General features: G+C 47.0%; 1 protein-coding gene across 2 annotated transcripts; it reads left to right on the plus strand.

Moving 5' to 3' along the window:
• Positions 1–1,667: 1,667 nt before the first annotated feature.
• Positions 1,668–18,365, plus strand: Det1 (DET1 partner of COP1 E3 ubiquitin ligase). Of its 2 annotated transcripts, none has more exons than XM_057756326.1 (5): positions 1,668–1,784; positions 5,714–6,806; positions 9,693–9,880; positions 15,099–15,290; positions 17,568–18,365. In XM_057756326.1, exons 2-5 carry the CDS (start codon positions 5,724–5,726, stop codon positions 17,800–17,802), a joined length of 1,698 nt encoding a protein of 565 aa, XP_057612309.1. In that variant the 5' UTR covers positions 1,668–1,784; positions 5,714–5,723; the 3' UTR covers positions 17,803–18,365. The 2 variants fall into 2 exon arrangements, with proteins under 2 accessions (XP_057612309.1, XP_057612308.1); XM_057756325.1 differs by lacking the exon at positions 1,668–1,784 and adding an exon at positions 2,578–2,660.
• The last annotated feature ends 4,639 nt before the right edge of the window (positions 18,366–23,004 follow it).

A 23,004-nucleotide genomic window follows, 5' to 3' on the forward strand; every position in this document is an offset into this window, starting at 1 on the left:
CGAGCTGAAGCGGCGGGCCTGAACTATTTCCATGTTCAAAACATTCGCTAATTTAAATTGAGTCTTCTATCTGATCCCTCAATAACCAAGTCAGAAGAACACTGTACATTTTAGAGATGAAAAAGACAGACTCGGAGAAGCAGACGTGTGCCTTGACATCACACAGGGACCCACCTGGCTGGTTTGGAAATAGATCTGAAGGAGGTTAACCTCGTCGAGAAGGAGACAGATGTCTCGAGTGCTAATCACAGCCCTATCTCGTGTTTGTTGAGCTTTGCGTTGGGGCACTGAAGCCAAGGCTGACAAACTTGTTGTGCTGCCAATGTTGGCCTTGAACTCCCGATTCTCCTGCCTTTGCTTCCAAAGTGCTGGGACTATAAGATCCATGCCGCCTCCCCTACTGCCGCTTACTGTTCCGTGAACACACACCCCTCTTAGGGTCTCAGTTATATCACGGAGAAGGGAAGGAGAAGTTGTGTCTAAACAGCTTTAGTAATATTTTATCAAGACTTCAAGTATGTAAGGATAACAGATTTAAGACTGTGGATAACCTTAAGAGGCAGGTATAATCATTTCCCAGAAAAGGGAGTGGAGGCTCTGAAGCCAGCACCTGAGAACACTCAGCTTGGAAACGTTAGGACTGGGCTAGAAATCTACCTTTCTCTTTACAACCTCTCCATATCAGTAAGCCACCTTTCCTCCTTAAGCATCAATCCCTCCCACCCCTAACCCCATAAAAGCAACAATAGCCCTTCCTCGTGGTGTTGTGTGCAGAGTGTTTTGGGGGAGTTGAGGGAGAGAGCAAGGCTCAACCTGACCTCAAATCCCATATCCTATGTCTCATAAGAGCTGGGGATATTTGGCATGAACCCGCCACTCATGGCTCACCGAGGGACTCTTTATTGAGCTTCTGTAAGATGCCAAACCTTGTTATAGAACTGGAATAGAAAATAAGACAAAACCCCAGTTCCCAGCTTATACTCTTTCAAAGGGGCAGAGAAACAAAACGAAGCGACACAAACAGGTATTAAACCAATGGATTAAGAAATAGTGACGATGGAGACTTAAGAGGTGACATTTCAGGTTTGGTTTCCTGCCAAAACATCAAAAGACAAACACCACACACACAGAGAGAGAGAGAGAGAGAGAGAGAGAGAGAGAGAGAGAGAGAGAGAGAGAGAGAGAGAGAGAATATATTTGTAAAGACTCGAATGATCCAAAAGAGGTTGATGTGGGACAATTTGGGGTTAGACAGCCTAGGAGAAACCACTGGCTCGTAAGTAAAAACTGGCTTGTAAGAAATTGAATGAAGTCATGTGTCAGTGCAAGGCCAGTAAATTCTACAGGATTCATTTAGCACAGAAGCTTTTACTGTATGCTCCGTGCCCACCAATTGCAGTGAGCGCGGAGAATGACCCCGTGCATATATAATCCCCTTTCCCACCATTACGGGAGAAACAGGTGAAAACTTAATTCCTATTCACGTTATTATGAATTTGCCTTAGATCATCCCCAAGGCTCAGGGTTTTTCCATCCAAGCCTCGACAGCCTCGATCCCTCCTCCAGCCGCCAGGGCGTGCTGTGTCGTTCCTCAGCTGGGTGGCAGCTCGCTCTTCCGTACTTCCCTTCTCGCTGCGCAGCTCTTCCGGTAGCGGGCGGAAGCAGGGGGTTTGTGGCTGCAGACGCCGGGGTCCGGAGGCATGGCGTGGGCGGGGCCGGGGGAGGTGTGCACCGAGCAGGCTAGGGCGACCCTTGCCCCGGCCCCATGAGCCAGGACCCGACAGGTGAGGACTTGTCCTTTTCGGCCGGTGGGAGCTCCGCGGCGGGCTCCTCCCCGCATGATACCCGGGCCCCAAGAGCCCCGGCGCCAGGCTTTGCCCGGGGAGGCTCCGCCCTGGGCTTTTCTTTCCGGGGGCGCCCCTTGGGCATGTCTGCCTCTTGGCATCCTTTTCTTGTTTTGAAAGCAGCTGCCAAGTGAGGGGACGTGTGCACTTGCTCTAACGAGGAAAAAACAAAACAAAACAAAAAAACCAACTACTTGCTTTCACACATTTAGTAACCCGATTTAGCCAGGCTTTCTTTTATTTCAAAAAGCGTCTATCATGTGCTGCCCCTAGGGCTAGATAAAGAATAAACCGTTACGACCGAAATAGACCTGGTTTCTTCCAATACATAAGAGTACTGTTGAGCAAGGTTCAGCGAGGAGACTCAAACATGAAACACAATCATGCAAGCGAACATGTAAATAAAAGTTGCGACAGAATACGATAGAAAGAGCAAGAAAAAGATGAGCCCTCATTTAGGGAGGATGGTCATGAAAGACTTTCCAAATATCGACGCTAAAGATGGAACAGGAGAAGTTAAGGCAAGGACCGGGGAGAATGCATTTCGGAAAAGGAAGAGATACCCCTGTGTTTTCCCGCGTTGGCTGAGAATATGGCTTGAGGTAGGCCCAGGGTTTAAGAAGGGAGCTTGCTATGTGGACACACACAGGCGGGGTGTAGCTGACCCAGAAAAGTCACCGTAAGTATGCACATAAGTAAAACAGAGTTGCGGGAAAGAAGAGGCCTGGCTAGTGTGTTGGTATATCAGTCTCACGACATGAAAGAAGGCCTTCGAAGACAAGATGATGAAGCTGATACCCCAGGTTGTTCTCAAAGGTGAAGAATTTGGTTTCTACGAAAGGCAACTTGTTACAGATGCTCAGTGTTTCTTTCCTAGGGCTGAAGTGGCCATAGGCAATATGTAAATTAGTGAGTGTGGTTGTGTTCCAGGGGAAGTTCTTTCCAAAACCAACCAGGGTAGTAGTTTAGAGTCTTGACTCCCTCAGGTCTAGCTCAGCACGCCTTGCCTTTTAGATCCTTATCGGGTGGATGAAGCTTGGACTTGGATAAGCTTGAAACAAAAGGATTGCAAAACAATACCTGTACTATGGGTTGTAGGGTTTCTGGGCTACTTGTTAACAAAGCCTTTGCCAAATGCGCTCTCACCCCCCCCCCCAATCTTTGTATTCCTTTCTGATTATTGGTGTGCATTCTTTCTTTGTTGGCCATTTGTGTGTCTTTGGGGAGATGTCTTCCAAGTATTTTATCTGGTTTAATTAATTAATTATTTTTTTTAAGAATTGGGTTTTGCCGGGCGGTGGTGGCACACCTTTAATCCCAGTACTAGGGAGGTAGAGGCAGGCGGATCTCTGTGAGTTCAAGGCCAGCCTGGTCTACAAGAGCTAGTTCTAGGACACAGAGAAACCCTGCCTTGAAAAACAAAACAAACAAAAAAATTGTACCTATTCATTGAGTTCTAGGAATTCTTTAAATATGCTAAGTATTAACTCCTTATTATGTATTTGGCCAGCAAATATTTCTGTTCATTCTATAGGTTGCCCTTTCACTTTTGTTTATTTATTTATTTGAGACTCATTTCTTTGTGTAGCCCTGGCTGTCCTGGAACTCATTCTGTAAACCAGGCTGACCTTGAACTCACAGAGATCTGCCTCCCCAATGCTTAAAGGCGCGTGCCACCAAGCCTGGCATCCTTTTGTGCTTTCTAACTGCAACTCTTAGCACCTAGATGTTTTTATGTATTCACATTTAACCATTTCTAGTTGTGTTGCCCATGGATTTGGTTTCACATCATAAAAAGTCATTGCTAGATCCATTTTCATCAAGTTTCCTCCTGTGGTTTCCTTTGGAAGTTTTGTATCTAGAGGTCTTCCACTTAGTTTTTAATTCATTTTGAGTTAATTTTTTTTTTGTAAATGCTGGAAGATAAGGGTATAATTTTATTTTCAAAATTCCTTTGCGTATGATACCCAGTCTTCTAGAAGCTGTGCACTGGAGAAACTCCCCTTTCCTGTTGCATGGCCTTGGCCTTCCTGAGCACCAAGCAGTTTTGTCTGTGTGTGAGCTTATTTGGCTTCAGCTTGGTACCTGGGGAAGCAGCTTTAAGCAGGGGAGCTGTGCTGTGTCTGAGTTTCAGAGGGCTTAGTCCAGCATCATGGGGAGGGTCTGGAAGACAGGAAGCAGAGGAAAGGTGTGCAGGAAAGGACAGAATGAGATTAGCTTCCAAAGTCAAGTGTCCGTGCCTCTCCCAATTAGGTCTTCTACCCATCATCACCTCCCAGTAATGCTGCCATTGTGAATCCATGAGATATTAATCCATTGGTTAGTCCAGAGCTCTCATGTTGGGAGCTGTGAACCCCCCAGATCCTGAATTTCTGGTAAACAACTTGTAAAGCTTGCAGCTGCTCTGAGCATGAGACCCTCAGGCATTCCTGATAGCAGGGGAGTGGGTTCTGGAGCATTTGGCTGGGGTGTGGCTATCAGTTAAGGATCCCTATATAAGCTGCCCCTGGACACAATAAAGGAGGCATTCCTGTTTCAAGGATGACCCCTGTCTCTGTCCGTCTGTGAGTCTGTGTGGTGGCGCATAGAGTGCATATGGGTGTGGTGCACCGCACCCTCGTAGACTACTAGACTCTGGAATGGATGCACAGACACTGAGAGGTGTGCTTCACTGACCTCCTGAAGCAGTGCTTCTCAGCCTCTCTAATGCTGGGACCCTCTAATACAGGTCCTCATGTTGTGGTGACTCCCAGCCTTAAAATTATCTTTGTTGCTACTTCTTAACTGTAATTTTGCTACTTATGAATCGTAGTGTAAATATCTGCTTTCTGATGGTTTTAGGTGACCCTGTGAAAGGGTCCTTCAGCCACCAAATGGGTTGTAACCCACAGGTTGAGAACCTAGAGCATGTTGATAAGATTAATCGTGGTTTATTTTGAGACTCTGTTCTTTTCAACTGGCCTGTGTATGCAATGGTTATGCTTTATTATTACTATGGCTTCGTAATAGGTTCTGGAATGAGGAAATATGAGCATTCCAATTGTGTTATTTTTCCATATCATCTTAGTTATTTGGCATTCTTTGAGATTTCATATTACTTTCAGGGTGAAATTTTGTGTTTTCACAAAAATCCCATTGGGATTTTGATAGAGATTGCTTTAATCTATCACTTTACAGCCCAGAAGGTGTATATATGTACATTCAATGCTACTCTATTTTAAAAAGACAGGCTCTTGGGGCTGGGGAAAGTAGCAAGGTTGATAGAGTGCTTGCCTAGCACGTGCAAGGCTTTAGCTTTGAGACCCAGCACCCTGTAAACGAGGTGTTGGCGCGCAAGCCTGTAATCCCAACACTGGAAGATTGGGGCAGAAGGACCAGAAGTTGACAGTCATCCATGGCTTTATGCCAAGTTCGAGGCCTACCTAGGATACATGAGATTCTGTTTAAAAATAAACAAAGATAAGATTTCAGTCTGTATTCTGGTCTGATTTTGAATTTGAAGTGATATTCCTGCCTCGGCCTCCTGAGTGGTGGTGGTGGTGTTCACTTGTGTGTCACCGTACCCTGGGTGTGTGATTTTTGTGCTGTTCACGTTTGATGTACTTGTTGGCTTATTCTTTGAAAATTCCTGTTAGCTTATACTTGGAAGGTATTGTTTCTGTATTGTATCCTCCTTTTAGACATTTGGATTTAGATATGTCAGGATCACTGTGTAACTCTAATCTTGGAAGGAGAAATGCTGGTCATTGTTGTCCTGGGAGATCCTGGGTTCAGTCAGAGTAAAAGTGATCTGTTCACTTTGCATGTACTTGTATTAGTACATTTTGTTCTGTTTTCTTGATTTCTGTTTTTTTTTTTTCCCTATGCAGAGATGTTATAATGGATCATCATGTTTCCACCATCAAACCCCGAAGAATCCAAAATCAGAATGTCATTCACCGCTTAGAACGCCGGCGCATCAGCTCAGGCAGGGCGGGAGCCCACTGGCATCAGGTCCGGGTGTTCCACCAGAATGTCTTCCCTAACTTCACCGTCGTCAATGTTGAGAAGCCTCCTTGTTTCTTGCGTAAATTCTCACCTGATGGGCGCTACTTTATTGCTTTTTCTTCTGACCAGACATCTCTTGAGATTTATGAGTACCAGGGCTGCCAGGCAGCCGAGGACCTCTTGCAAGGCTATGAAGGGGAGATCTTGTCCAATGGCAATGACCAGCGGTCAGTCAGCATCCGAGGCCGGCTTTTTGAACGTTTCTTCGTCCTGTTGCACATTACCAATGTCGCAGCCAACGGTGAGCACTTGAACCGGGAGTGCAGCCTCTTCACTGATGACTGCCGGTGTGTCATCGTGGGTTCCGCTGCCTATCTCCCAGATGAACCGCACCCCCCTTTCTATGAGGTCTATCGGAACAGTGAGTCCGTGACCCCCAATCCACGGTCCCCTCTGGAGGACTATTCCCTCCACATCATTGACCTTCACACGGGCCGTTTGTGTGACACACGCACCTTCAAGTGTGACAAAGTGGTCTTGTCACACAACCAGGGGCTGTACTTGTACAAAAACATCCTGGCCATCCTGTCTGTGCAGCAGCAGACCATTCACGTCTTCCAGGTGACGCCTGAAGGCACATTTATCGATGTTCGGACCATCGGCCGCTTCTGCTATGAGGATGACCTGCTCACCGTGTCAGCCGTTTTCCCGGAGGTGCAGCGGGACAGTCAGACAGGCATGGCCAGTCCCTTTAGGGACCCTTTCATCAATTCCCTGAAGCACCGCCTGCTGGTGTACCTGTGGCGCAGAGCAGAGCAGGATGGGAGCCCCATGGCCAAGAGGCGTTTCTTTCAGTACTTTGACCAGCTGCGGCAGCTGCGCATGTGGAAGATGCAGCTGCTGGATGAAAACCATCTGTTCATCAAATACACCAGTGAGGACGTAGTGACCCTGCGGGTCACAGACCCGTCTCAGGTACGGGCCAAGCCCCTCAGGAGTACACACCTTCACGTAGCATCTGTTCTTGCTGTACTTGGTTTCAGACTTAAAGTCAGTTTCCTTTTCGTCTGCCCTCACATACTAACAGATATAGGGTAAAAGTCAAGCCACTACCACATAGACAGCCAGCTTTGTGCTTCTTAGCTCAGTTGTTCCACGGGGCATTTTCAGTACCTGTCAGACAGGAGCCCGGATGCTGTAAGGTTGGGGTTTGGACCACATATGTATAATCCTGCCTGGACTTTTATAAGGCTGCTTATTGAACCAAACACGTTCTGGCAGTGAGAATGAGCACTCCATGTCCTTTGGGGCTCAGAGGTAGAGAGCTTGTCTAGCATACGAGGCTTTGGGTCCCTAGCACTGAAAAAAAAAATTCTAAACTCTGACATTGCAGCCAGGTTGATGGAGCACTCACAATGCTGATAATCCCAGCCGTGGGATGCTGGAGGCAAAGAGATCTTGGGTTCAAGGGCAGTGAGTTCCAGACCAGTTAGTACCATATAACCTTGATTCCCAAAACCAAAGGCAGAGAAGTGCTGGGAGGGAATCACACAGGTAGTACTGAGACAGTTAAAGTACCCTCTGGAAATCCAGGGAACCCTGAACACTTGTCTCTCAAAAGCTCTCCAGTTCTCTGAGTAAGAGGCCTACCTTTCTGTACCTTTGGCTCCCTTACCGAAAGTTGGTTCTCCAGTTTGGAATTCTCTATTTTAGAAATAGAGAACAGTAAAGCAGATAACAAACTAAGACGTCAGCCAGCTCTACCTTCAAGAGGTACTATACATTGGTGGGGGTTGGCTCAGTGGATAAAGCATCTGGCTTATAAACATGAGGGGAGTTTGGATTCCCAGAACCAACCTAAGTGCCAGGTGGGTGTGGTGGTCTGCTTGTAATCCCAGTGCTCAGAAGGTGGGGACAGAGCAAAGTGGCTAGTCGGCAAGTTCCGGGTCCCACAGATAGGCACCACCTTAATGGGTAGGATGGACAGGGACTGAAGAAGGCTCCCAGCATCAGCCTTAGGCCTTTGCCCAGGGGTGGCACAGACATATGTTTGAGAGAAGAAGGAAGAGATACTCTACAGGACATCGTTTCCAAGCCTCGCTCAGCCTGTAGTAAAATATCTTCCAATCCCCCCCCACCTCCCCATCAGAGCTTGCGCATTCTGAAAAGGGGAGGGGGTGGCGATTGGGTCAGCTTTTCTTTTCCTTCCTTATTAATGATGAACAGTGTCACTGAGCCACTGTGGTGAGCATCTAGTTCATCTTTCGCGTCATGGAAGATGGGTGGAAGAGTCCTTGACTTCTTTCTCCTCCTGTCCTGAGTTTCCCAGTCTGCTGTAGAGGGAAGGCTGACAAGTGTTTGTGTAATTTTATAGTCACATAATTATGAAAGATCCTGTTAAAACCCTGATATGATCAAAGCGGTGTCCTAGTCTATAGATGGGACATGAGTCAGTCTTTTATTTAGGTTTCAGCTATAATTACCTTTCTATTTTGGAAGGAATAAGTTGTCTGTTATCACTGCGCGGAGATTATCCTTTTCTTCCCTTTGCTAAAAGGTGACCTATTTTTTTCTGGTAGTTCCAGTCAGTTACAGCTAGACACGCTGCTGGGGCTCTGCCCTCTGCTCGTGGAGTTTGAAACTCGAAACCCAGTCTCTGTGCCCAGTTCTCCTCTCCTCTCCTCCTCCCGTTTAATTTGATAAGTTCCCATAAGGTTAATGAGTAAAAACTGCATCCATAGACAAAGCCTTGGTAATATTATGGATATTATTCTCAGGTTGCCCTCCAGCCTCTTTAATTTGCAGCCAAATTTAATTTCCAGGTGACTGCAAAGTCATGTAAAAGGAGCTCTGGGCAGGACTAATTACTAGTGAGACAGGTGGGCCCAGTGGCTCCAAGATGGGTAATGAAGATTTAGACTCAATCAGAGGAGGGTGAAGCGCTAATCCTTGTGTCCTGAAGACGTCTTTGAATCCTGCAGGCAGCTTGCAGCTTTACTGCCCACTGCTGCATTCACTGCAACACAAACTCAAGGTACCTGGAGCTTCCTGCTAAGCAAGGCGGAGGGAGCACTGGAGTGTCGAGGAAGAGCCCCAGCCACCCATGGCCCCATTCAGAAAAAGCCTGCCACCTATGGCATTTGAATGCTTTTCAGGCTCCCCCTCCAATCTTAATTGCCAGAAATCTCAGATGTATCTCACAAAAGCTCTTGGCTGAAAGAACGTTTATGGAGAAAGAAATGGAAAATGCCGGTCTGATTTTTCATTTGTTCCTCTGCAGTATCCTGCGTGGACACAACTTGCCTGGGCAGTTTGAGCACACAATGTGCTTAAGGTGTCTCTCTGTGTGCTAGAAATATTAAGAGGGAAAAATAAATGCCCCTAAATTGAACTTTCAACTGTACACATAGAAGAGGAAATCATTTACCAACAGGCAGCCCTGGGCTGCAAATCACTTTCTCAGCAGGAAAGAAAATTAAATCTGGCATTTTAAAACTTTTTTTTTTTTTTTTAAATCTTAGGGTGGATTGGGGAACAAGTAGGGGAATAAACACTTGGAAAGAAAAATATTGAATTTGCACAGTTTGAAGTGACAGATTGAAAGCCTTTTTATATATACATGCTGGCTAGCTTAGTAATCCAAGCAGCATGGTGGCCGTGGGAAATCTAGTGGCATCAGGGCTCTCAACCGATGGAGCCAATGCCACTGCCTCCGTTTCTAGAAGCTCTGGAGCCATGTTCCTTCCCTCTCTAGTGCCAAGGCTGGGGTCCCTGAATGGATTGTTGTGGGGTGTGGACTTTAAGTCCAGCAGGCAGTTTCCTAGGCACGGGTGTCCCATGGCTGTCTCTTTTCTTCTGCAGGCCTCCTTCTTCGTGGTGTACAACATGGTGACAACAGAGGTGATCGCAGTGTTTGAGAATACATCTGATGAGCTGCTGGAGCTCTTTGAGAACTTCTGTGACCTCTTCCGCAATGCCACCCTGCACAGTGAGGTCCAGTTTCCTTGTTCCGCCTCTAGCAACAATTTTGCACGACAGATCCAGCGCCGGTAAGCTGTTCTGCCATACTTCCCAAGGTTAACTCTCAGTGGTTGGTATGAGGCTGGTAGCCATTTGTTCCAGGAACTGTGTATTCTGTTTGTCCACCTGGCCTTGGGAGGTCTGCCTTTTGGAAGCAACTCCTGTGTCGTGCTCAAGTTTTCCTATCTCTGAGGACCTGTGTAATTATTTATGCATCTTCTGGGTCCTTCTTGGGCTGTATGTGAGCTGCTGAAAGATAGAAACTTCTTCTGTTTATTGCTTGCTATATTCTCAGTGGTGCACTGCCAAGCCCTTAAATATTTGTGGAATGAGTGATGGAGATCATTTTGGAACTGCATATTGAACACATCCATTTGTATCTGTTCTATGGTAAACCCCTCTAAAAGTAAAGTGCAGGGATAGAGGGCTGGACCGTAAGAACAGAAGACAAACCAGAAGTCCATCTTATCTAAGAACTGCCCTAGTACATTAGCAGGAAAGGAATAGTTCCTTTGGGCCAAGAACCCATTCTAAGTCTGATGTGGTCAGGTAAGGCCTCCTCGTCTTTCATACCTAAATTGCCCTAGCCTTAACGAGGCATGGAGAATATCTGTTTTTGATCCCCAAATAGGCCAGATCACATGGAGTAGATGAATCAGAGTGAACATTACTGCTTCTGGGAAAGATGAGCAAAAAGGTGACTTAATGCAGTGGCTCTGTGTGTACAGGGACAGTGGTGGGTTAGATGGAGAGATGCTGACACCTCATTGCCTGTGCTCTCTCGCCAGTGCGCTTCCCTTCTGCCTTAGGAGCACAGCTTCCTTCTCAGTCTTGCTGGAAAGCCTAGGCTAGTCTTGGACCCAAGGTGATTCACCCTCCTCGGACTACCTAGTGCTGGGATTACAGGGTGGGCACCGCTCCTCTCCTTTTTTGGTGGTAGTGCTGTCAACTGAACCTAGGAATCGTCTTTCAAAATTAGCTTTTAAGTTAATTATCTTATTATCATACAGAAGGTAGGTGTCCTTGTTTCTTCCTGTTGCTTTGATAAACACCGTGACCAAAAACACCCTGGGGAAGAATGGGTTCATTTCAGCTGACACTTCTGTCGCGGTCCTCCCTCGGCCAGCAAGGAAGACACGCAACACCGGAGCTCTTCTTGCTAAGCAGTTTATTCAGGACCTTGTTAACAATTGTAAAATCTCTTTCTCCCCCTCTCCCAGCCCTTAAGTAGGCCTGGGCCGCCAACCCCAGATTGCCAGGTGGGCACTGCCCATAGGTCCACGCATATGCAAGCAGCTGACCATCATTGCATGATAATAGCATAAGTCAGGCCTAGTTGATATTAGGAGTTGATTATCACAGAGAGCACTCGCTTTCGGGATCGCGGAGGGCGGGAGCCAGCACCATCAGGTGCGACTCCATGCAGCTCTCTACACATAGCCATCAGGTGTGACTCCACGCGACTCTCTACACACTTCTAGGTGACACTCCATCGCTGAAGAAAATCTGAGCTGAGATTTGAGGCAGGAACTGATATAGAACCACAGAGGAGCGCTGCTTAGTGTCTTGTTCCCAGCTCCTTCCTGGCTAGCTTTTTGGTGTAGTCTGGTACCACCTTTCTACAGCGGGCTGGGCCCTCCTTCATTCATCAGTAATTAAAGCAGTTTGCCACAGATGTGGCCATGGGCCAGTACCGTCTAGGTGATTTTGATTTCCGTTCACTGCCATGTCCACTCCAGAGCTACCTGTCCTGGAAGAGTGGGACGGCACTCTTCGGAAAGTGTGTCAGAACTCCTCTGGAGTGAGGAGCACTGCAGGCTCCTCGTGAGAGAAGTTGCATGCTCATTCAGTGAGCCTAAAGACTTTGTTTCATACCACTGAAGACTGGAAAGTTATAAATGCCCTCGTACACTTGCCCACAAATGTGTTGAGTAGATTTTTTTTTTTTTTTGCTTTTTCGAGACAGGGTTTCTCTGTGGTTTTGGAGCCTGTCCTGGAACTAGCTCTTGTAGACCAGGCTGGTCTCGAACTCACAGAGATCTGCCTGCCTCTGCCTCCCAAGTGCTGGGATTAAAGGCGTGCGCCATCACCGCCCGGCTTGAGTAGATTTTGTTAGCCGCCCTATCATAGTTTGCTTTAATGAATATATAATGTGCATGTGAACTGAGTTTCCATTTTTATTTCTTGTAAATACATTACTCTTAGTGGACATTGTGTGGTAAATGTTCTCTAGTAGTCTTTTGGGAAACAAAATCTACGAGTAGCTTATGGGTTAGCACAAAGCGTGCAAACACACAAACTGGACTGTTGAGTCCTGAATCGTTTAAGAAGCAAATGCCTTTATCCTAAGAGACCAAACAGACTAGCAGAGGAAGAGGCAGTCCTGAAACAACTGACATTGGCAAATGTTACAAGTCATGCCCCCCCCCCCCAAATCTCCCACTTTACCACAATAAGTACTTAGTATAATTGGAGAGAAAAGGCCCACATGGAGGCATGCCATGGCATTTTGAAACATTGGAGCTGATGGTAAATCACCGAAACTCTGAGGAATAACGTACATGTCTCGTGTTAGCACAGTGGTGACAGTGGCAGTGCTCAGAGCTGCAAGTGTGGAGATCTTGCCTTCAGAGAGTTGTGACAGGGGTGATCTCACGGGCTTGCGGATGCAGTGCAGGGATAGAGCGCTTTCCTGTGCTCACAGGTCTGTCTCCATCCCTTTTGCCACCAACAACAACAGTCCAGGCTGGCCTTGAATTTACAGTTCTGACTTGGGTTCCTGAATATGGGGGTTACAGATGCTTGTCACTGTGCCTGGTGAAAGGATTTCTCATTTAGAATTCATATTCAGCCCAACAGTGGTGGCGCATGCCTTTAATCCCAGCACTTGAAAGGCAGAGGTGGGCGGAGCTCTGTGAGTTCGAGGCCAGTCTGGTCTACAAAGCAAGTTCCAGGACAGCTAGGACTATTATACTGAGAAACCATCTTGAAAAAGAAAAAAAAAAGGAAAGAAAGAAAAGAAGAGAATCATATATTCAAAGATATTTCCAGATCTGTGAGACTCAAAAATAAAATCATCCTTTCTGTGTCTTTCTGAGGAAGCCTTTGGAAGATAAGCCACATAGGGATGGTTTTTCGTCAGCAGAGCCAGAGTGCTGAGGGTGCTGAAAGGGAAGCTGCAGGATCAAGCCTCACAGATCAGACCTGAGGGGCTGAGAGAGTGAAGGAAGTGTTTCAGGAATAGGTGGAGCTGGGTCGGCGTCTGGAGGGCCTGAGTGTATCATTCCTGCTGTTCTGGTAGCGCCGTCTATGGCATGTGAGAAGGCCAGGAGCTACCCGTGGTTAACCAGGAAGACAGATAACACTCAGCAGAGGCAATTAGGAACCCAAGGCAGAGGAGTTCTGAGGCCTTTGAAGGTGGCTGGTGGCTGGATCGGAGTGCGCAAGGGCTCGTACAACTTCAGATGGTGCAGCGTTTGACCAGTGTAGGGGCAGATGGTGTTGAGTCCCCCCCCCTCCTCCCACCCTCTTCCTTCCTCTCTAGCTCCCTTCCCTTCCCCCCTTCCCTCTGGCTCCCTCTGCCTCTCTGCAGCTGCCCACTGATGATTGAGCCCAGGGGCCTCTGGTGTGTTTGACAAGTGCTGTATCCCTGAGCTATATCCCAGCCATCTTTCTGCATTTTTTATTTTAAGGGGTCTCACCAAGTTGCCCAGACTGGTCTAGATCTTGTTCTTGAACTTTCAGTCCTGCCTCTGTGTCCCAAATAGCTGGGATCACAGACCTTTGTCACTAACCAGATGGTTTTCCTTATTTTAAACTGAGAAGTAAAAATGGCATGTTTGTGTGTTGACGGGACTGATCCTGTAGAGAAAGATGCTGCCTCGTATGTGAGAGATGAGATCTGCTGAGTGCCATGCAAGGACGGATGCTCTGTGGAGACCTTAGAGGTTCTCTTCTGCTTCCCTGCATTCATCAGTAACACACCAGAGGCAGATGAGGTAGCCGTGCAGAGAGTGGGAGGCAGGCCAGACTGTGGAAGCACAGAGGAGTATCCCTCCACATTGAAGGCCTGCGTGGGGTTTGTGGCCATAAGGTCGAAGCGATCATTATTGTTTGCTTTTCTCCAGCTGCAGGAAACTGAGCAGCACAGGCACAGAATCAGCAGAGCTGAACTTGACTGGAGCATCAGTCTAAGTCGTAGTTCAAGGTTTAGAGCATGCGTGCAGTAGAGCTGTTTCGTGGTTAATTGTGGAGTGTAAGGTGGCTAACAAAGAGAGGACACAATTGGTGTGTGAGGTGGAAGGAAAATGCTGGCGGAGTCAGCGGGTCTTGAAGGATTGTTGAAGCTGGGGTGTGGAGAAGACTGAATCTGGGAGACAGAGGATGGCCGGAACATGGGATGGGCCACCTCGGGTTACAGTGGTTACAGGGTGAGAATTAGGGGATGGGAGGCCATGTCGTTAGGATGGTTACTGAGAATTTTAAAGTCACTTAGAATTAAGAGATGTTAGTTGGGCAGAGTGACACAGCCAAGGGCTAAGCGCTGCAGATACCAGAGGGATGGCTTCTTCATGTTTCAGGCAGTGCGGAGCTGGGAGGATGGAGATATGGTGGGTGTTGCTGAAGACTAAGAACTGATTCAATGTACAGATCGTGTAGGTCGCCCTGGGTGCTTTGGGGTCATCAAAGCCAGGAGCCAGCTCCCACCATGTTTCTGTCACTGTGACAGGGACAGAGACACAGCTCCATGGTGCCATCTGTAGTAGCCTGAGGAGTTCCCTTGTCCTTTGGGTACCTTCACTGGAGTGCTAGCAGATCCATGTCATGACAACAGAAAAGAATCTTAGGATGAGCCTGGGCGTAGCAGAATTGTTTTAGAAGACCTTTTGAACAGATCTAAGAACAGGGTTAAGAACAAGGGTCACTCAGGAAAGGGTGAGACATAGCCATGTGGTTATGGGACCCTCATCTGAGAGTTGTGGTTAATGTCTTTCCAGTAGCTGTATGTACTGGTTTTGATGGCTTCTTGGTTATGTCTAAAAGGGTTGCTAAGGAACCTTTCCTTTTCTGGCAAATGAGGTTCAGGACGGTTTCCGAGATGCATTGAATAGAAGAACAGCTGGTGAAAGCCCTAGTTCACGAGAGCTGCAGGGAAAGTGGCGATTTTACATCTTTTATAAAGCTACTGCATGTGTGTAGCGTGTGTGTGAGCATGAGAAAGCCTTCCTCACTGGTCCTTTGTTCTAGGTTCAAAGACACGATTATAAATGCCAAGTATGGAGGCCACACGGAGGCTGTGCGTCGGCTGCTAGGACAGCTCCCCATCAGTGCCCAGTCTTACAGTGGCAGCCCCTACCTGGATTTGTCTCTCTTCAGCTACGATGACAAGTGGGTGTCAGTCATGGAGCGACCCAAGACTTGTGGAGATCACCCGATCAGGTACTTTGTTATGACCACAGCTCCAAACTGCTTCAAGCGGAGGGCACTGCGCCTTCTCTGTCCTCTTCCTTGACATGGCTCAGTGACTGACAGTCTCTTCTCGTGCTTTGGCTGGAAGGAAAGGAAGACTTTCTTTCTTTTCTTTTCTTTTCTTTTCTTTTCTTTTCTTTTCTTTTCTTTTCTTTTCTTTCTTTTTTTATTTTTCTTTTTGGTTTTTCGAGACCGTGTTTCTCTGTAGCTTTGGAGCCTGTCCTGGAACTAGCTCTTGTAGATCCGTCTCTCTCCCTCCCGAGTACTGGGATTAAAGGTGTGCACCACCGCCGCCTGGCTTATGAGTTTACTTTTCTCTTTATTTTTCTCACAGTGACATCTTTGTTCATCACCAACTTGTTCATCTTCCTCACATCTGGGCTCTGTTCATTGCATGCTAGGAGTAGTGGGCACTGTGTTTTTCATTCCTCCTGCTTTCCTACAAATTGGTAGTTAGATTTAGAAGCACCAACAGCTCACTTTAAATTATGAACCCCGTACGTGTTGGGAACTATGTGGGTAGGTTAATGTGCTTTTTGTGCATAAAAGCACACAATGGGCCACATTTGATTCAGTCAAATAGATACATTTCTGTCCTTGCCTTTTCCCCGTCTTTTTCAATTTGCCAAGATGAGCCTAAGTAACACCTGCAGTGCCATTGCTATGACTGAGGAGGCTTCTCTCGGAATTATGTCATGCTTTTACTTAAAACGAGAACTGGAAGGACCCTAGAGGCTTCTGAAGAGGCCGTGTTGTCAGACGCCTTCAGTGTCAATTCTGTTCTGGTCTCTGTCATTGTGTGTGTGTTCATTTGTAGCTTTAATCACCACAGGCGCCGTGGCTTGCCCATTGCTTTAGCTTCAGGGATGACCTTCTGTTGTGATACACGGTCCGCACACTGACACACTGTCCCCTCAGGTAGACGCACTGCCATCTCTCCAGCCTTCTGCCTATCTCTTCTGTGCATTTTTACGTTAGAGCAACTCTGATAATGCCACTGTTGATCATTTAAGTTCTGAGGATATGAATTCTTGGGGATGGGATTATTGTATCTATACAATATCTAAATATCTAAATATCCTTGGGCTTGGCGTGGCACATTTCCCTAGTATGTGCAGGGCCCTGGATTTGAGTCTCAGCTCTGCAAAATAATAATAATAATAATAATAATAATAATAATAATAATAATAAAATAATAGTAACAATGCAGAGTCTGAGTCCCTTTAGACTTGTTTCTTTATCTGCCCTTGAGAACTCTCCTCCAGCCTGTTCATCATCTCTAGTTTCCCAAATCACAAGCCATTCAGAAATATCTTTTGTCAATTGTGTGAGGTGGAAAATCCAAATCCAAACCACTAGCCATGTTGTTTGTAGGCAGGTGTCCTGCTGCTGAGCTGTGTCCCTAGCACGTGATTTAATTTCTGTATGTGAAAAATGACAGCCTTCAGAGAGAATTTATTTTTTTACTGAGATACTCTCATTTAGCCCAAGTAAGCTTCAAACTTGCTATACAGCCAAGGCCGGCCTTTGATTCCATGCCTCCTGCTCTGTCTTCCAGAGTGCTGGGATTACAGGCATGTATATGTAAGAATTTGTTCTTAAACCTGGAAATCTTAAAGACGAGCTCAGAGCGGCACTGTTCTAGCCACCAGCACTTGAGCTGTTGAGCACTTAGTGCGAGACGAGGCCAAGCTGAGGTATACGCAGGTGTCGAGTACATTTCAGATTTCAAAGTCGTAGTGACAGAGTATGTGGTAGCTCATGATTTTTTTGTTGTTGTTGTTTTGAGTGATTGTGGGTTATAATGACTAAGTAGTATTCTGGATATATTGGATTAAATTAAATATATTACAAAATAAAGTTCACTTTTTGTTTTACTTTTTTTCTTTTTAATGTGGCTCTTCAAAGATTTAAAGTTACACGTGAAGCTTAGACTTGCTGTTGGCATTTCACTTGTAACGCCAGCTTAGTCTTTTGACAGGAGCTTCTGGAAGCCAGAAGGTTGTAGTTTAGAGTCTAATTCAGGGTCGTCTTGAGGAGTGGTCACCAATTAAGGACAGGAGTTAACTTTACACTCACTCTGCTTCTAAGGTGAGCTGATCAGATAAGGTGGCTTGTGGTTCTACTAAGCTGCAGCTGCTGCAAGAGGCCTTTTTGTTTATCAGATGAGATACTGAGTGTCTCTGTCCCCTGCTGTCCAGATTTCAAGATGGCAGCGATAGCAAACTGTGTCTCTTTTCTGTTTAGGTTCTATGCCCGAGACTCTGGCTTGCTGAAGTTTGAGATCCAGGCAGGCTTGCTGGGCCGCCCCATCAACCACACAGTGCGGCGCCTCGTGGCCTTCACCTTTCACCCTTTTGAGCCGTTCGCTATTTCTGTGCAGAGGACTAACGCAGAGTACGTTGTCAACTTCCACATGCGACACTGCTGTACCTCGCTGCCCCACCACAGCCGCGCTGCCCAGGACTTCGCCCCTGCTTGACGCCCTGGACTCCAGAGCAAAAGCTGCTGGCTGCCAACCTTGGGGATTCCAGACTGGAAGCCCTCCCTCACCTAAGACAGAGCCCGAGAGGCACGGAGGACGGGGTGCAACCTAGTGGGCCTTGGTTTTCCCGTTACCCGGCTGATCATTTCAAAACTTTTCTCGCTTTTTCCTGTGGGAACACCTAGCATTACATCCATTCTATTTTGTTTCCTTAGCATTTTATGGCTGTGAAGATAGAAGCATTACACCTTCCCCCTGGGTGCCACTCTTTGGCATTCCGGTCTAAAACCTGCAGCAGGTAAATCATGTTCACTCCTGAGAATTATGTCCTCCTTTCCACTTCTCCGGCAAGCAGGGCTCTTTATTTTTATTTTTATTTTTTTTGGTTTTTCGAGACAGGGTTTCTCTGTGGTTTTGAAGCCTGTCCTGGAACTAGCTCTTGTAGACCAGGCTGGTCTCGAACTCACAGAGATGCGCCTGCCTCTGCCTCCCAAGTGCTGGGATTAAAGGCATGCGCCACCACCGCCCGGCAAGCAGGGCTCTTTATAAGAGAAAATAAAGTCTCGATATTTTCTTATGAAACTCTCTCTTGCTTGATGTTTCCCTAGTGCTCTTTGGATACTTGGGCTGAGAGAGAGAAGGCCTGTGGGGAACGCCAGGCCCTGATGCAGCAGCTGCTCCTGGGTGTGCTAAGTGGCTAGTAGTGCCCGCATGAAAGGCGGTCATTTGCCAGGACTGTTCCCTTCCCGAGGGCTTTCTGCTGGTGATTGTTAGCTCCGGAGAAGCGGGGGTAATCGCGCGTCCTCATGTGGAAGCATGCTCACATCTGCCGCCCGTGTCAAGCCGGTGGGAGAGCAGGCAGCCCTGTGAGTCCTGGCAGAAACAAACAATGTGCGGCACGTTCTGTCCTTTGAGGAGCAGGCGCTGGAGAACTCCAGGTGTCCCTAAACAGATCAAACCGGCTGTCCCTGGGTGGCTGAGCTCTTGTAGCTCTCCTGCAGACCCCTGCTGGCCCTAGACTGTGTCCCTCTGTGAGTTGTCAGCCTGTGTAGATCTCATTTGCATAATGTGTCCCCCAGAATAATGTAGTCAGCTTGTTTAGAAACATCTGTCTCAGAAGGCACCTTTGAAATGTTTTGTACCAAAGCAATCTGTAGAAGGGGCCATGGATGCTAGCAGCTGCGTCCCGTATCCCTTCCGCTAGCCAGACTTCTGGGAAGCATAGGAGATGTGATCGGCGATCCTGAGCCGCACCCAAGCCCGTGTTACTAATGTCATCATCTCCGGCATTGAATAGCTAAATTTATCCTCCGCCTTCAAGCTCTGAGTACCTCCTATGAATCAGGTTGATACTGTACTAAGAATGAGGAGGGCGAGAAGGATGTGGTTGTTAACAGAGAAAACCTTCTACAGAGTTTCCCTGAGGACGGGGGAGGGGGAGGCAAAGGAGAAGCAAGGAAAGGAAGACTGGGGAAGAGCCACTGTAGTTGCATTGCTGAGCATGTCTTGTGACCCAGAATGGTGCCACCCACCTTTAAGATGGGTCTTCCCACTTCCACTAGCTCTATCTTGAAACTGTCACGGACACACCCAGAGCTTTCTCGTTCCCCCCTCCCCCAAATTATTCTAGCTCCCGTCAAGGTGACAGGATTAACCACCTTTTTTTTTTTTCTTGTCACTATGACCAATTAACCCAATTGAAGCAACTTAGGGCAAGAAGGGTCGGTTTTACTTAGCGCAGTGTCCTGATGAAGAAGGGACCGGAGGAGAATCTTCCTTTACTCTCATCTTGGCTGCAAACACCTTAGGTAGGAAATGGGCCAGCTATAATCCATCTCCACGGCCCTCCATCTCCCAGGTGTCAGATAAGAAGGTTCCACAACATCCCAAGCTGGCATCACCAATCACTAAGTATTCAAGTACAGAAGCCTGTGAGGGACATTTTGTATTCACTGTTGTTAACAGCCCCTTCTCTGATCAGGCAGATGTTTAGTTGCTGGGTAGTTTTGCATCTGGTTTCCCTGCTGTCCCCTGTGGCCTCGTCCAGCATTGAGTTGGGTCTATGGTGAACGAGTGTGGAGGAGGCTGTATGTGTGTCATAGGCCCCCGTCCATGAGTGTCAGACATCCCTTCCACACACCCCATTGTAGTGGACCTAGCCACATGTACACGCATAAACAAGAGAGTGGAAGCTATCATGTGCCTGGCTAGCCGCGTGCTGGGTTTTCTTGTATTCAAAAGGAGGGAGACCGAGTTTAGATAGGTAGCCATGGCTGGGATACAAGCTTCTTCGTTAGCTGTCACCTCCCCTCAGGGTCCTCTCTTTCCTTATTCAGCCCAGGTGGCTTGGTGTAATATATATAGGGTTTCCAGTGCCCTTTTATTGTTTTTATTGTTTCTTTCCCTGTTCTGCTTCCTTCATGCTGTATTAGAACAACCTCAGCTCTGTGTCTATGTCTGAATGGCTGAAACCTGTTTGCTCTTGAGTCCTGCCTGGATCACAGCCCTGAAGTGAGCTCTCAGCATTGCAGTGTTAGCCTTGTGTATTCTCCATGTCTCATTTTCCACCTCTGTAGGCTGCTGTTTTTCACCTTTGTTTGCGTCTGTCTTCAGAATTCCTTCTGTATTTCTCAGCTGGCCACCTTGCTCCTTCATGTCAAGACAGAAGCCATCCGGTTGGGATTTCTCTCCCTTCCCTTCACCACGTCAACCAGAAGACCCGTCTGCACTTGTTCCTTGCAGGAACTTTAAGGAGTAGCATCCATAGTTCAGAGCAGAGAGGACAAATGCATGCGTGCTGACTGTTTAAACTCACGTTCTCTATTCTTAAACAGTCCAGGGCCCCAAACTCAAGGAATGGTACTCCCCACAGTGGGCAGGTCCTTCTGCATCAGTTAACACAATTACTATCACCCACTTCACACAGGCCAAGCCGATCCAGACAGTCCTTCATTGAGACTCTTCCCAGGTGATTCTAGACTGTTTCAGGGCGATGTTAGAGCTAACCATCTCATGTATGGTATGGTGATAAGAAGAAATTAACTGCTATAAAAGCCTCTCTGCCCCAGCTCATACACAATGAAACAGTCCCCACGCTGGGCATTTGCCCTCTGCTTTCATGCCGTGCATTTTAGTAAACTCTCTCTTCGTCTTTTCCTATCTTGGTAAATTCTTCTACTCCCCACATCACTGTACTGCCTTCTCTACACTGTTTTGTAGGATACCTAGTGCATCAATAGAGACACACTTGGTTCTGGTTTCTCATTCTCTTCCTGCCTTTGTGATTGCTCTTTGTTGGCTCCCTTTCCTGCTCCTCTAAGCCATGTGTTTAGATGTTGGACTGCTCTGGCACTGGATCTTAGATTCTTAACCTCTTCTTTCCCCTTTCAGTAGACTTATCTTTTTTTTTTTTTTTTTTTTTTTAATTTTCAAGACAGGGTTTCTCCATACCTTTTTGGTTCCTGTCCTGGAACTAGCTCTTGTAGACCAGGCTGGCCTCGAACTCCCAGAGATCCGCCTGCCTCTGCCTCCGAGTGCTGGGATTAAAGGCGTGTGCCACCACCGCCCGGTCTCAGTAGACTTATCTTTTTTCCTCTGGTTTTACATTCCAATTATAGACCGGTGGCCCTCAAAGTTAGAACTCTTGCTGCACCCACCTTGAGCTCCTAATTCATATAGCCCATGATTGACATGAAGTCTTCATTTGGATATCTAGTAGGTTTTTCAAAACTAGTACATCCTTGTCCTCCCTCCAATCTATTTTTCCTTCAAGATCCCTCATATGGGACCAGGTGTGGTGGCTCTTGGGAGCCTGAGGCAGGAAAAGCAGGAATTCAAGGCCAAACTCAGGTCATAGGGAGTTTGTGGCCAACCTGGGTTAAATGAGACCCTGTTTCAAAAATCCTGAATAACTGCTGGGCAGTGGCGGTGCATACCTTTAATCCCAGCACTCGGGAGGCAGAGGCAGGCAGATCTCTGAGTTCGAGGCCAGCCTGGTCTACAGAGCGAGTTCCAGGACTGGCTCCATAGCAACTGAGAAATCCTGTCTCAAACAAACAAACAAAAACTCAAAACAACAACCTAAACAACTAACCGAACCAAATGATTTCCCATATGGCTTCAAAATCTATACCCATCAAATGGAGCTCAAACAATAGGACATGCCTCTCTATTCTACTCGCTACCCCCATACCTGACTTCATCTAAGGGGTTGCTATGTGCAGTCTAAGCCAATTTTAGCAGCCCTGTATTCATTGCCATGGACTAGGACAGGAGCCCAGACCAAAACCTACTAGTCTACGGGGTTACTTTAAAGACAGCATGCAATTTAATTCCGGTCAATGGCATACTGAGGTGTGGTCTTCTGAGTAATATTTCCCTATTGATAGTGGCAGTGAGAGGGGTAAGCAGGCAGACTTTCCCATAGTCCGAGGCTCTACATTCAAAAGAATCAACCTTTGGATAAAGTTGACCTGGTGTAAAACAAAGCAGAAACAAGCCCTGCTTATTGATGATATGGCTAGTTGGCCTTGAGATCTTCCTAGGTCCTCATTTCCAGTTCTTTGAGATGATGTCCTTACCGCTTAAAGCTCTTTGATTTGGGTGGTCTGTTGACAGAGGTTTCTGTCCCATCAGGTCCCGCAGTCGTTCAGTCCCAAAGAGAATCACAGAGGTAGGTCTACATTAATTATAAACTGATTGGCCTATTAGCTCAGGCTTCTTATTAAATCTTATAACTTATATTAGCCCATAATTCTTGTCTGTATTAGCCACGTGGCTTGGTACCTTTTTCGGCGAGGCAGTCACATCTTGCTTGCTCTGTGTCTGGATGACAACTGCAGACTGACTCTTTCCTCTTCCCCAAATTCTCCTGTTCTGGTTGCCCTGCCTCTACTTCCTGCCTGGTCACCCTGCCTCTACTTCCTGCCTGGCTACTGGCCCATCAGCATTTTATTAAAATACAAGTGACAGGGTAAAGACCATTGTCCCACATCAGGTGGTCTGTTTCCTGTAGATGTAAAGAGAAAGGTCCTCGCGGAAAATTCAGTCTTCGTCCCTTCTTTCTTTCTTCCTCCCCTACCTCCTCTCTCTTTTTCTTTCTTTTCCTTTCTTCTTTTGAGGTAGGCCAGGGTCTTGCTGTGTTACTCAGGCTGACCTTGATCTCCTGGACTCAGGAAATTTTCTCGCCTTAGCCTCCAG

The sequence above is a fragment of the Chionomys nivalis genome, chromosome 23 (genome assembly GCF_950005125.1).
Source record: "Chionomys nivalis chromosome 23, mChiNiv1.1, whole genome shotgun sequence".
Classification (NCBI taxonomy): domain Eukaryota; kingdom Metazoa; phylum Chordata; class Mammalia; order Rodentia; family Cricetidae; genus Chionomys; species Chionomys nivalis.

Excerpts from the sequence above, each read along its gene's own strand:
- Det1 (XM_057756325.1), top strand. The coding sequence starts at position 2,602 with ATGAAAGAAGGCCTTCGAAGACAAGATGATGAAGCTGATACCCCAGGT. Across the intron at positions 2,661-5,713 it reads ACCCCAGGTTGTTCTCAAAG|AGATGTTATAATGGATCATC; the intron begins GTGAAGAATTTG and ends TTCCCTATGCAG. Across the intron at positions 15,291-17,567 it reads TGTGGAGATCACCCGATCAG|GTTCTATGCCCGAGACTCTG; the intron begins GTACTTTGTTAT and ends TTTTCTGTTTAG.